The sequence below is a fragment of the Canis lupus genome, chromosome 7 (genome assembly GCF_011100685.1).
Source record: "Canis lupus familiaris isolate Mischka breed German Shepherd chromosome 7, alternate assembly UU_Cfam_GSD_1.0, whole genome shotgun sequence".
NCBI classification, from domain to species: Eukaryota; Metazoa; Chordata; class Mammalia; order Carnivora; family Canidae; genus Canis; species Canis lupus.
In genome coordinates, this window is record NC_049228.1 from 30,903,286 (window position 1) to 30,918,188 (window position 14,903).

The 14,903-nt window shown below is 43.1% G+C and overlaps 1 protein-coding gene across 5 annotated transcripts in view; it reads right to left on the reverse strand.

The window, feature by feature from the left end:
• Positions 1–2,406: 2,406 nt before the first annotated feature.
• Positions 2,407–14,903, reverse strand: part of POU2F1 (POU class 2 homeobox 1) — a 186,946-nt gene continuing 174,449 nt past the window's right edge. For 4 of the 5 annotated variants that reach the window (XM_038542646.1, XM_038542648.1, XM_038542649.1 and 1 more), the window contains one exon: positions 2,407–13,797. In XM_038542646.1, coding sequence (XP_038398574.1) covers positions 13,487–13,797 — 311 coding nt within the window. In that variant the 3' untranslated portion in view covers positions 2,407–13,486. The remainder of the gene's footprint in view (positions 13,798–14,903) is intronic. The other variant, XR_005362148.1, reaches the window with a different exon arrangement.

The following is a 14,903-nucleotide window of genomic DNA, read 5'->3' on the forward strand; positions in this document are numbered from 1 at the left end:
GAGTGACTCGCATCTCCACTAGGTGCACATAGGACACCTATAAAGAGAAGACATTCGTTTTGTAACCTGGCCTCATAGGGGGAATTTGATTTGTCAATAAATATCTACCCTGCACCTATTTCTGTGCCCAGCACTTTGCAAGCCACTAGGGAGGGACTGAACATCTGCCACAGGATTCCGGCCACATCCCAGGAAGGCTGTGTTGTGGTACCCCACGGCCAGGCGGGGAGGCGGAGCTGCCAGTGCAGGGGTGCAGAGTCCCACAAGGGGCTGGAGACATGGGGCAGGTTTCATGGGAGAAGGCTTCTGACGCCGGCCAGCCTGAATTATGTGACCTGGTCACCAGGTGAGGGAGTGGGAAATGGTGTGTAGCTTTGGCTGCCTTGAATCCCAGACAACAGCCTCTTTTGGGTTGCTACTCCTTCATCTTCTACTTGCCAGGCTTTCTAAACGCTGAAGTTGGGTTCATCAGTTGGCCTCACACCACAGACCTAGTTTCAAAGTCTACTGAATTCTACACAGGCCATGTGACCCATGTGGCTGGCTTGAATTCAGAGTCTAACCCACTTCTGTCAAGAATCTGACTCAAGAGGTAGGGAGGAGAGCTGGCAATGAGGTGTGGGTGCTGCAGCAGATGTGGGTGGGCAAGCGAGCGAGGACACTCGTGGGACCACAGGCAAGACACAGAGAAGACAGCTGGTGAGCTGAGCCTGTACCGGGAGAACGAACCCCAGGGCCCGGGGCAGGGTCCCCGGGCTGCCCAGTTCCTGTCCTACTCCGGGTCTGGCCGTCCTCTCCCTGAAGCACAACTGGATCCCTTTCATCCCAGGAAGTTACTGATTGTATGAGATGTGCCAGGAACTCACTGTAAGTAAAAACACCACTCTTCACATAAACATCCATTTTAAGAGGATTAAAATATGAAGATGCGTCCATATTTCACTTGCACTGAGGAACCAAAACATTTTATGAGTGTGTGTAAATGAAAATGGAAGCTTCCAGAGTATTTTTCAAAACTGTCATTACTTTGATGTTAGTAAAATCAGGTAGGATGTGAATACTTCTGATCAGTTTTTCTTCTTCCCAGAATATGACTCAAGGCTCCTGGGTTTACAAACAGGATAGTCACTGAAGCCCAGGTTTGGCTGGTACAACAGGACAGACGATCAATTCAAGTGTACAGGATGGCTCCAAAGGGGACTCAAAGCCCGGTCATTTGGTCAGCTGTTGACCTGTCCACGGGTAACTCCGGCCACTGACATGGTACTGGACATGCCTGTGAACCTGTGCCTACTGTCTAACGACACATGCCCTATAACCTCAAGCCCTAGTTTTCAGAGAAAGGAAAGGTGGCAATGAGAGCAGATGTTACTTACATCATCTCCCAATTTGGCTTGGCAGATGCCAACCAGAAGCGGGTTAGAATATAACCACGTTTTTAAAAAGGGCAACAGGACACTGATCTCATCAGTACTGTACCCTCATTCTTTAGGGTGTGACAAATGGGTTTGTTTTCTGAAGTCTTTCCCACGCTAGTGAGCATGCCACTGTCTCTACCAAACAGGATTTCTATTGAAAACTCCAAGTTGTTTTAAGGAAACTACTCCCCAAACTTATGTGCAAGCTCTAAATACAAGAAGGGGTAGAGTGGTAAAGAATGAGGGGTTCTTAGATGCAGGAGCGGAGAGTTAGAGCTGCTGTTGCCTTCCCACGGTGGGCCCTGGAGAGGACAGCAAGCCCGTCTCGAGACACAGAGCATACACTCCTATCTGGACAGGAATGCCTCTGTCTGAAAGCTCGACAAACTGAGGTTTGCTCTCCGTGGGAAATTCACTTTAAGATTCACATTTTCAAATGACAAATTGCATCAAGACATTACCTGTGAACTAGTATAAGCCGGAGGGAGGGAGCTATGCTGAGCTGTGTACCCTCTGACAGGAGAAGTGGATGCCACGTCCAGGACTAGTGGATGTTCAGGATGTGGCAGGAAATGCTGGAGGGGCACAAGAGAATATAAACAGTAAGTGTGGAAAAGTCAAGCTCAATACCAGGTCTGCCGTCAGACACAAGTGAAATGGGAGCTCTGAAGAGTTCTGGCACAGGAGCGGTCAAGGGTCTGTGTGTTTGGTCACATGAAGCCCTGGGGTGTGTGAAGGAGACTAAAGCTACTCGAAGGGCAGGGAGCTCTAGACCAGGGTCTGGGAAGGTGGGTGGAGAGGTGTGGTGGCTGCAGGGCCCATGGGCACAGGGGGAAACGCACAGTAGGACCCAGGAACCCATTTGCCTGGGTCTCCTGGGAGCTCCTGCTTTTCTGGAAAAGACCAACCAGAAGGCCTAGGTGGCCCTCTGTGCGGGAAGCATCCAGAACACCAACATACAATTTCAAGGAAACTCCAACAATGTGAAAACACTTGGAAAATGGTTTAATGATGTTTTACAACAGAAACGAACTGTACAGTTACAGTAAGTTTAATATATATATAAAAATTACAGCAGACAAATGCATCTACACAAAATCTACCATTTCATTCTGATTCACTGTCACCTACGCAATCTCTCCCAAGCCTACAGCCCCTGCAGGAGGCCCCAGGAGGGGGAATCATATAAAGGGCACTTTTAAAGAGACAGCACCGCTCATATTCCCCACCACCTCCTTAAGCCTCTGGGAGGCACATCAGCTAATTCCCCCAAATGTAAAGTTGCTTGTGTTTTGGGTTTTCAAAATCAAGAAAACACATGTTTCCCAGGGGCCCAGATAACAAGGTCCCCCAAACTCCAAGTTATCAGCAGATTCTTAGAAAACATCCCTATCAAGGGGAAATGGCTAAGCAGGCATTCTGGGGCAGTGAGGCTACACAATAGCCACCCAGACTGCAAAGTTATCTAAGGAGAAATGTCAAAGGACTCCCAACCAACTACTCAGAAACTGTCACTGCCTCATTAAAGCTGCTGGACAATTTTGGAAAGAATCATTTACACCACATCTTAAGTTTCCACAAAAGAGAACTCAAACTCACATTTTAAACTTAAGTACATAAAACAAAAAGTTCTAGGAGGCCAGGGGGTCAGTCCCCCTTATGACCCTCCCTTGACAACAGTGGAAAAACACCCCTGAATCAATATAAAAAAAAAAAAAAAAAAAAAGGAAGAACAGAAAAAAGTGTGGGGGAGAGTTAAGATATTAAAAGACGAGAGAGAGAGAGAAAGAGAGAGAGAAAACATCTTTAGGAAAACACGATCACTGTCTCTTTAAAACAAAACAAAATCCCAGTTGGGAACAGTAATCAGCAAATATGCAAACCAAATTGAACCTGGTGGAAGTTTATTACTGAATATTATGTACACTCAGAACTTTTTCATTTTCTTTTTTTATTATGAACACCTAGGCAGTGAAAACTGTTATGTTAATACATAGACACACCCAAAACATACAAAAATACTATTATTTCAAACTACTAAGAATAGGACAGTTCAGTTATTTTCATGCTATGACTTTAAGAGCATTACACTGAAACAAACAAGAAGTTAAACGACATTTTTTTTTTTAATATCCCAGAAATATACCAAAATATACATCTAAGCTTTGGAATTACTGAGGTTAGACTAATGCAAGTGCTGGGTAATCGTACTTAATACACAAGTCTAAGGTTCTGCAGGAAAGAAATCATCTTTGGTATCTGCATCAGGCTAATATTATTAACATTTGGATTTTGCTTTGGGATAGAGCTTGTATGACCCTAGAACCAAATACCCCCCTCCCCCAATCAACTGAGATTAAAAAGATCCATGTAAAAAGTTCCTTCATTTGCAATCCCCCCACCCCCCAAGTTAAAAAGTCACAGGCATCTACCTAGCACAAAGGTTGTGAGATACAATGCATAGTTGCACAGTGGTGCTGCCAAAGGAAACCAACTACAGCAAGGATACATGAAAAGCTTGGTAATCGTTCTGCATGTTTTCTCACAAACAGGGCAGCCACTTCCAAGCAGTTCCAGTAAAGGAAAAGAGAAAAGGCTCAGAAGGGCACCTTGGCGTGTACTCACTGTCATGACCCCAGAGGTCCAAGCACCCAGCAGAGCAGCCAGTCCTGCACCAGTGTCTTCAACTTCCCCCCACTCTGTGGGTCCAGCGGTCCAGCAGCATCCCCAGCCTCCCAGTCCCTGTGCTGAGCCCCTGTGGTGACCGTGGTTATTGTCGGGTAGAGCATCCGGGTGATGGCGTTTCGTCTGTTTTAGAAAGTCTGAAATGCCAATTTTCCCCACGGCACATTCACGAGCTGGCCAGGGCCAAAGCTACTGAGGATGCACCTCCACAAACTCCAAAACACGGCAAAAGAGCCTCCTACCCTTCCCGTGGGTCAGAGGTCCCCGTCCCACCCCCAGCCTCACTCCTCTAAATGCCAGGACGCCACAGACTGGATTGATGCTGAAGACTTCCCTTTTCTTTGGTTTTTTTGTTTGTTTTGAGTTTATACAATCATTAAGGAATCTTTGGTTTTGGCTGGAAATTTAAAAAACAAAACAAAACAAAGAAACCACCCTCCCCTGGCTTATAGCAGCAGTATTAAGACCTGGCAAAGCTTTCTTTCAACGTTGGGGGTGGGAATCAAAGGTTGGGAACTACATTCAAAGAAAAGGTGAAAGGGCTGGGGATGCAGCTTCTAGAGAGCCCATTGGATACAAGATTGTCAAATAATAATAATATTAATAATAATAAAAACTTAAATATTTGGATTTTTTTTTTTTGGTCATGTCAAAGGAAAAAAAGTGAAATGTGTATGCAGCAGTCAGCTTAAAGGAGCCTTTGGTGTCTTTTCCCTTCCACCCAAAGTCCTGAAAATAAGCAGAACCCTGAGGCCTCAGAGAGGAAGGGGATGGCCTCCACCCACTAGGGAAATCTAAAATGTGGGCTGGGGGGGTGGGGGAGTGGAGAGCTGGCCAGCCCCTGAAGGCAGGGTGGCAGGGAAAGGAGATGTTAAGAGACCTGTGAAGACCCCTTGCAACAAAAAGAAATAGAAGATTGCAATTTGCCCTCAGTTTGCAGTAGCTTTTCAGCAGCGACATTCAGAGGCTTTAGGAGGTCCCACCCTATGCTACAGGTCCCGTGATGCTATAGGCCAGAGTTCAACATTGCTTAGAGGAGGGAGGGCAGACTTGGCAACTCTGTAGGGTTTAGAGAAAGTTAAAGCAAGTTACTCAGTCACGAGTTAGAAATGAGGTATACAACAGCTCCTGGATTTGAGGTGGGCAGAAGCCCCACACTTACTCACCTAGCCTTTGCTACAACCATAGAGAAAGGGACTGGAACTACGGTCTAATGTGGGGGGGGGGGGGGCTGAGTAATACGGTGCAGTGCTCCCTACGGCAGAGGGGAGGAGCTGGAAGTCTTGCCTCTCCCTTGGTCTCAGGGGCCCCACACCTCCGATGTTGCCAAGCGCCCCTTGTAGTACGATTGCAAGGTGTCTTGCTCCTTCCTCCCCGCGCCCCCTACCCCCCCGTGTCTGCAGTCTTAAATCCACCGGGGCGGGCATCATTCCGCTCCACTCTTAGGAAAGTCCGTGCAGGACTGGACTCTGGGACGCGGTACCGCACCCACCTACAGATAGCCTTTCCTGACACAACTGCCTACATTGTAGCCTCTGAAAGTGCATTTCCTTTCCTGCTGTATTGCCAGACTTGAAGACACTGGGAGGACTCTGTCCTTTCTCACTGTTTTCATTCAAAGGAGATTCCAATTATAAAGAAGGATTTGATGTTTCGTTTTTTTACCCAGCACCGTATCCGGCCGTCTGCCTGCAGACTTCAGGATATAATGTTAGAGAACTCAATGCTGCTGCCAGGTGATGAAAGAAGCCCGAAAAGCTGCTTTTGCAAGGTGGTGGCTGACTTAAAACAAGGATGAACAAGTGAAGAGAGAAAACACGGGGGAACTTTGCAGCAGACCTCAATGGTTTTTTGTTGTTGTTGTTGTTGCTGTTGTTGTTGTTTTTTTTTTTTTTTTTGTAATAAGTTACTTTTGGGGTCTGAACTTTTTGACAGTGTCCTGGGTTTGAACCCGAAGGTGGTGCTGGGTGACAGAGCCGGGCGCAGAGTGGGCAGATGCAGAGAAAGAACCAGACCTGGCACCTTCCCTCCCTGGCCTGGGGGGAGGCTCACTTCTGTGCTCAAAGTGGTGTTCCATCAAGCACACCTTGTTTCCTGTAACTTCTGTGTCAAGTGCTCTTACCTTCTATAACCCTATTACCTACTTACAAACCTATCTAGCACTTTGAAAAGTCACACAATAGTAATACCACTTTTATATAATGTCAGAACAATTAGATTATTAGTAAAGCTTTCATGACGTTCTGCAACCTGATCATTTTTTGACAGAATATTGAGAGCAATAAATGTCTCATCTTTCTGTGTCCCATCAATAGTACACCAAGACAATGAAATTCTTAACTCCCTAGAACTCATGTACAAAATCATTTTGGAAAGATAAAGCTCCCTGGGAGAGTAAAGGAAAGTCTTTTGGTTTTCCATGTAATCCTGCTCTTGAAAATGCTTATCCTTTTTACAAGTGACACAACAGAGATAGCACAACTAGGTATCATCTGAACTCAAACAGGCTGTACTGGTTCTATTTATAAGCGTTAGATAAAGGGAAATAAAGAAAAAAATTTTACCTTCATCTTTTGCTCTCCCCCCATAATTTGCCAGCAATTCCAAGAACATCAAGGCTATACTGAGCAACCCTACCCATCTTTACAGAGTCAGCAGAGTGAAACTAAATCAATCTCTCTTCTAAAGCCAGGATAACCAACAAGACTTCCTTCAAAAAGTGGGTAAGGGAGGAGAGAAAAGAGACATAGGTACAGCTTTTCCCACATTTCAACCTTTCACTCCTATTCTTTCTGCCTGTTTTAAAAATTTAAGAATGAACAATGACATAGCAGTGTCTTTGGTATCTAAACCAAATCCCACTCAAGTTCTGTGAGATGGATGGTTTATTTAAAAATCAGATACAGTCTGATTTTTTTTTTTTTTTTTTGGGGGGGGAGATACAATCCATATCTGAACATGGGGAACCAAGACAGTCTGTCTGTATGGGCAGAAGGGGCTCTTTAATTTCTCCTAAACCAGTATGATTTCTCATTCACATTCTCAGCAAGAACAATCCTCTCCTCAATCTCACCAATCTACCAATCCCTAAAGGTCATGCTTATCACATATGTGAGGCAAGCAGGTTGGCTTTCAACTGCTTGGTTTAGTTTTACTTCTGTTTGCATTTTTGGTCTAGACAGAAATAGCCTTGGTATGAAAAAAGGAAGTAGGGTTTTAAAATGTTGGCCTATTAGCACAACATTCAATAACATGACAGGGTGACAAAAAGAACAGGTATTACTTCAGTTTTCCTCGATCAAGATACATCATGCACTCCTCTTTCCTCTCCAAATTAAGTGGCACATGTCTATTTCTGCCTATTTCTCAACCACACACCCAGATATCCGTACATACACCCTTCACCGAAGCTCTTGGTACATAGAGGTAATGAGTCCTTAGGGGAGAATGGCAGGGTCTGGTGGCAAGGGTGACCATAGGAAGGGAGTGAATGCCTCAGGGGACCCTGAACCTCCAGGACAACCCATATGTAACCTGCATACCACCGCCACACACTGCAAAGCAGGTCAAACCACAGAGAGGCCAATGAATCCCCAACCCATCACAGGGATAATCAAGTTTCCTTTGGCAAGACAGATATAAGGAAAAACAAACACATGAGCAACATTTTCCTTCTAACATAATCAACTCCTCCTCTCCCCATCCCAACCCTCCCTAACCCTATAAATTGTAACCTATAAACAGGATCCCAAATACATACAGCATCAATCATGTTTATCATAATAAACATCAGTTCAACTAAATGCTACAGCTAGAATTATTTCCACTATTTATAAAGTTTTCTTCTTTTTATTTATTTGGTTTTTAGATTAAAACCAGGTCTGCAACAATGCTAAGCTACACTGAGGTATTTTATGAAGGTGCCAGAAGCTAGCTGTTACCCACCAGCATTACCCTCACAGATTAAGGTTATCACCATTCAAAAAGAAAAGGAAGAGAAGGCGGAGGGAAAGGAACTCCAGGTCACAGAATCAAAGAAAGACTCACTCAAGCTACTGCTTTTAGAAAAGGCCAAGAGTAGAAGAGCCAAAACAAGAACCAAGTGCTTCATGAATAAGGACGATTAGAAGAAAGCACCAGGTTACAAATCAGGACAAATCTGAGAAAAAGCATGTTCCCAGCCCTCCTAATGGAATCCTTTCAAATATCTTACTGGAAATCTCAGGGGTATCCCATTTAATCCCTTTGGATTAAGAAAAGAATGAGGCAGAACAGGATTAGTATCAGCTTTTAATGAAAAAAGCAGTCTCTTTATCCTATTCCTGTCCAAGCTCACATTTGTACTGTGTCTGCCATTATGTAAACTTGCATAATAGCGGATCTTAGTTATTTTTTTTAAAGAATGGCAAAAGATTCTTTTTCCTTCTCAAAAATGAAGGTAATTTCTTAGAAAGATTTACCATTTTATAGTGTCGTCTTCAAAATGGCCAGGGCTACGACCACATGAACAATGTCACACATTACATGCTTTTCACACACATACAAAAATGAACTCATAATGGTTATGATCAAAGTAATCCATCAATTCTTGCCCATTTGAATAACTTTAAATTTCCGGACTTAAGTCATTTTTTCTGTCAACACTGATGGTCTCTTGACATTTTCAGCTCCAATAATCATGGTTTGAAGAATAAACAAACTTTAAATTAATTTAAATGCTGATTTAATAAAAAAAGTATTTGGCCAAAATATCGTAACAAATTGTTGAGGCTCTCTTCTGACTGAGGGTTGTCAAACTACAGACTGACTGTGGGGTGCCCTCACCATCACTGCCTCCACCAGCCCTGGTGCCTGTGGACTTCTCTACACCAGCACTTCTCCCTTATCTTCCTATCTCAACGGGTTTATTTCTTTCTTGGTGAAGAAAGTTTTGTGAGGATGACCAGGGTTGGGAACTTGAGACAAGAACTATAAAGAGTTTCTTCTGTAAGCCAAGTGTTTATTCTACACTAATTGCAATGTTTACTATCAGATTTATAACTTTAAAAATCTGCAATGATTTCCTATATTTGCAAATATATCCAGCATTCCCAGCAATTTAAATAGAAAATTTAATGCTGAAGATTGGGCTGACCTTCAATATTGTGTTGAGCAATATCTGTGCTTCTGGATAATACAGACAAGGTTTCCCCTACCTTCCCATATATACATGAGAACAGGAGAAAATAATATAAAAAAGAGGTATAATTGTGCTTTTTTCCCCCAACGATGAATGAATTATGTAGAACAAAATTGCATGATAATCTCACTAAAAATCTTTTAATTATAACCTTATTTTCCCTTAAAAAAAAGATTGTTAATGTCTAATAATGCCACCACAAAGTACAGACACGTATGGTCCTACACAAAATGAAAGTTGTATTCCTTTGGTTCCATTTCTTGAGTAATAAGTTGAGTAAATTGGGATGGTATTGGTCTTTCTTATCAACCAAATGAAAGGAAGTGTATATTGGGTCAGGTAATGGAGATGAACTTTTTTTTTTTTTTAATTCTAAAAAGCTGCCTATATAATTTCAGAAACATTTGAACTAATAGAGCACTCAACTTCTTAAATTAGGAACAACAATACTGTTCCTACAAGAAGTGCTTTTCCAAGTCTTTCTGCTCTGTCCCTCAGACCCATATAAATACAGTTCACGAGCAAACTGCACTGCTTGTGATAAGCAGGATTCAATTACATTCACCACGCCCTAGGGAGGGCCCATTACCATGGGCAAATAGAGTATCACTATAAATGCATTCAGAATTAGTCTTTGGTTTAATATGTATCACCAAATTCAGGGATGAAATAAAATTTGCATAATTATTAGGAGGAAAAAAGAATGTACAATGAGTTATGATGACCTATCTGGCCCATCCGCTTAGAAACACAGAGACTCTACCAAACGCCTCTTTTTGATCAAATGGTCCCCTTAATTTCCAGACTCTCTGTATAAAGGGGTTTAAAGTTGAGTTTGAGTACCTTAGCTGAGGAGATTCACTCAATTCAAAATGCATTTCTTGAGATGATAAAAGAATATAAAGTAAAATGGACTAAAGGTTGAGTCATGAAGCAGTCTGATGAGCAGAATATCTAGGGGTGGTGATGGGGAGGTGATTTGAAGCTCAACACCCATCAACAAAGGGTTTTAGTGTTTCATGTGTTCATGTACAAATGTACTTTTCATTTTACAACTTGTCTTTAAGAAAAAAAATGAAAAAAATTTAAAAAGTTACCTTTGTCTAAGGATTTATTTCTTTTAAACACAGATTTTTATGCTGGTTTAAGGTTTATCCTCCTAAAGTGGATCCACACACACAAAAAAGGCAGAATCTCCTTATCCCAGATTGACTAGAGAATACAGACAAGGCAGGGAGTAGAGGACCATCATACTGACATTTAAAGCTTAAGATCTTTCAAAATATTGAAGTCTGTTGGTGAATCTTATTTGGGAGAGGGAGCATCTTTTGAACCACACAGGAAAACAAACAAGCACAGCCTTTCCTTGCCCTTCCTTTTAACCCATTGGGTTTGAGTCTTGGAGGACTCCATACTTCCTTTGGTAGCAGTTTTGGGAAATTAATGCTATAACCTCTAATCCAGGATGGTGGGTATCAGCATTTCCCTCCCTGAATCCTTCCTCCTAACTTACCTCTCCCGAGGGAGGGACTCATTCCACCGGGCACCACAGTATTACCGATTGCCCTAAAACCATTTACGCAGACTAAAGTTAGACATGTCAAGTCAGGATAACAAATTAAATGTAACTACATCAGAGAAATAGCAAGATGGAGAGGAGAAAAATTAGTAACTGACACTGCCATTCTATTTACACACCAAACTAAATACACTAGTTAAAATCAAGTTAATGTCTGCCCAGAGGATATTACAATTTACCAACATAAAAGATTAAAACAAGCAGCAACTTTTATATAAAATTAATAAAGACAAATGAAAAAAGAAATTGTCAGTAGCATCTATCTCCTCAATGTGTCTGAAACGCACGTTTATAAACTAGTCCATTAGTACAGCAGCTTGCTAAAAATTGACTTTGGTTCAAGCTTAGTTAAAAAAAAAACAAAAACAAAAAAAACCCCCGACAACATAAAAAAACACACCACACATAAAAAAGGTGGATGGACATTTGTTAGTTCCCTGCTTGCAGTTCACTGATTTGGGAGGAATTTTAGGGAAGGTGAATGGTAAGAAGAGGAAATTTAGGTTGATAATTAAATACTCTGTGAAATAAAACAGGAAGACAGAAGCAACGAAAGAAAAACTAACAAAGGGACTAAAAATGTTTCTGGCCTTTTAATATTAAGGTGCCTGTCTCCCACTTGGATGATCACAAACATATGCACTGTGTCTGTGTCACTGCCTTTCTCAACACTGTGAAGAGACAAATACAAAGATTCCAAGCTCCCTTGGGACACAAGCAGAGCGATCAGAATGAAAATGACCTACACACCCTCTCTCAGACCCCAGCTTAAAAGGGGGGCAAGTGCAGTCTTGGGCCACCAGAGACAGACATAAGCAAGCACCCACAGACGCCAACTGGGAACCTTGACCTCCGATAAGGAGGGGAGCTCACATGAGCCCCACTGCAGTGACCCCGGCTTCCGGGAAATATTCTGGTATAGATACTGTAATGACAGCACACTGACAGGAAGGGGAACTGAATTTCCATGTTACCCTCCATTCCTCTTCATCTACTTCCATAAACTCTTCCTCTCTGTGGGCTCATGTACATAGTCTAGAAACACCCTGAAAACAATTCCAGAAGCTATATATCACTTTCTACATTGTACAGCGAGACGTGTATTTCCATTGTGACCTGCCTAAGCTGGAGCATCACTAACAAACCAAGGAGACACTTGAGGTGTGTGCAAAGTTCCTGCTCAAAGTCCTTCAAAGGTTCTAAAGACCCCATGCCCAGCTAGTAAGTGCGTTCCCCAGTCAGGGCAGCAAGGAGAGTCTCAGGGCTAGAGGGATTTACGCGCCGTCCAGTGAAAAGGGGTCTGTGGCCAGAGCAAAGGTGGTGGCCTCAGACTCTTCTCATCACACCTCTTTGGGGATATAGAATGGATGGCAATAGTCTAGTGGAGTTCCTTTAGAAAACAAAAGAAGGGCGGAGTTTCCCAATTTCAATCAGTCAATTCGCTCTTTGCCAAGTAAATGAAAGGAAGTTTGGATGAAAAACTTCCACAAAATGCAAACAAACAAACAAACACACCAACAGTAGGAGCATTTTTCAGGAGATAAGAAATCAGGAGAACCACCAAGTCAGGTGTCTGCAGTAGTCTTTGCTCTTCGGGCCCAGATCCCGTCCTGCAACACGCATGGCCGTTCCCGCTGAAAGTGGCAGAAGCAGCACCTGTGCACCGCAGGATCTGGGCCTCAGGGTCATTCAATGATCTGGGGTGAGTGAGAGCTACAGTTCAGCAGGAATTCCTTCCTACGCAAAAGTGCTCGAAAGGCACCACCTGATGGGGGGAGGGGGCGTGTGTGGAGTGGGAGTGTTTGCACACACTGCCTTCAGCTTCTGCACCAAGCCTCTTGCATAAGTGGCAAAAGAAAATAATTTTCTAGCACCTCTGTAAGAGTCATCAAGGATAAGGAAACCAGCAAGAACATTCCCCGCAGTTAAGAACGTAAGTCTCCCCTGACCCCCAAACCCTCCCTCCCCACAGTGTGGGAGCTCACTGAAATAGGATCCAGGAGCAAGAGATAAACATGTCCAAACTATATATATATATAAAAAACAATAACAACAACAACAATAATAATAGAGATACAGTAATACAGGCCTGCCTAAATTGTACCAGTTAAGAAAGGAACCCCCAACACAATTGATACGATTATAAACACCTTGTTATGACTTAATGGCCTGTACAACAGACCCATAAAAATGATTTTTTTTTTTAAGAAAAAAAGAAATTTAGACAAACAAGAAACCCCCTTCCTATATTGGAATTGGTACCCACCTTAACTTGTCACCATGACTGCTGGAAATGAGAAGTAGTCCTTTCACTTCTTTTTTTGTTTGTTTTTGATTTTTTTGTTTCTGCTTTTTTTTTTTTTTTTTTAATTTTTGGTTAGAAAGTTCTCCAATCCATGAAGCAATCCTGAAAAGACAGTGTTTTATTACAAAATTAGGCAAATGTTGTCCTGTCTCCATCCTTTTGTTGTTCTGGTATGCATTTTTTTTTTCCTTCTCTCCCTTCTTCCCTTGCTGCTGAAACATGGCAAGAGGAAGCCAATCACATTTTTCAGTCTCAGCCTGGCTGGCAGCCCCATCATGCCGCGAGTGGAAAAGGCTAGTGGCAGCCCCGTGCAGCCCAGCTCACTGTGCCTTGGAGGCGGTGGTGGTGGTGGAAGCGGCCCCACCGGCAGAGGCCACTGTGAAGAGAGAGTTCTGGATGGACTCAGCAGAGGTGGAGGTGGCGTGAAGGCTGGCTACAGGTCCAGAGTTCCCTGCGGAGGCCGCAGCGGCAGAGACCAAGCTCACTGGGTTGCTGGTGAGCAGAGAGAGGTTCTGAGGGTTCAGGAACAGGGGGGCAGTCACGATGTTGGGGGCTCCTCCTGCATTGGCAAATACCAGGTTCCCGGTTGCATCCAGTGACGTTATTGGAAGAGAGCCACCGGAAGCAAGAGCTACAGACAAAATCCCCCCAAACAGGCAGAAAGGAAAATGTTAAAACCATTCTAGAGAAGCCAAGTAACACATCAAATGCACTGAGTTTTCCTACAACCTGGGTGGAAAGAGTGCAGCCCTTCATTGATGTTCTCTCTTATAACACTTTCCTGTCACCTACTGAAGTGTATTTGTAATTTTGGAAGAGACTGAGCAGCTGTATTATTAAATAATTTAATGAGCACACAGGACGGAGGGGAGGGGAGAGCCAAGCACTACTGAATCACACATGCTGCCGTCTTGGGGCCTCATCTCCCTAGAGTACCTCATCCTCCTATAAGGATTTATTAAGTCCAATTATTTTGTTTTTAAGGAAGATTGCTGATTTTATTTATTTTTTTTTTAAATATATTTTTTTTAAATTTATTTATGATAGTCACAGAGAGAGAGAGAGAGGCAGAGACACAGGCAGAGGGAGAAGCAGGCTCCATGCACCGGGAGCCCGACGTGGGATTCGATCCCAGGTCTCCAGGATCGCGCCCTGGGCCAAAGGCAGGCGCCAAACCGCTGCGCCACCCAGGGATCCCAAGATTGCTGATTTTAAACTACTTTCATTCAAAAGACAAACAAGGTATAGTGACTGCGCATTAAAATATGGTTAGCTTTTAGCCAATAACTGGCATCATTGATAAATTTGAGTACTTGTTTTTTAGTATGATGTACAGGATGAAAACGATCCTTCAAAATGGCTTTAGTTCTAAAATAATTTTCTATTACTAAATAAAATGTAACGTGTGGTTACTGTTTCACTTGCCGAGGCATCGATTTGATTCCTAGGACTTACTTGTACACAGGAGAAGGATAGCAGAGAGGCACTGAGGCAGACGGCCTTAGGGGCTAGCTGAGGTCAGGGCCTGCTCTCATGAGGGAGAATTTCTCTATGACGCTGTCGCTGCTCCATAGAAGCCATCACTGAACTTTTCTTTGAAATAATTCTGCACTCTCAATATCTTCTGTCATCTGACAACCCCTCCAATACCCTCCCACCCATAAAACCACATTTTCAAATGTAGATTTGAGGGGTTTTCTAACGGCATTAAAATTTTGGTTTAATTTCTTCTCTAGT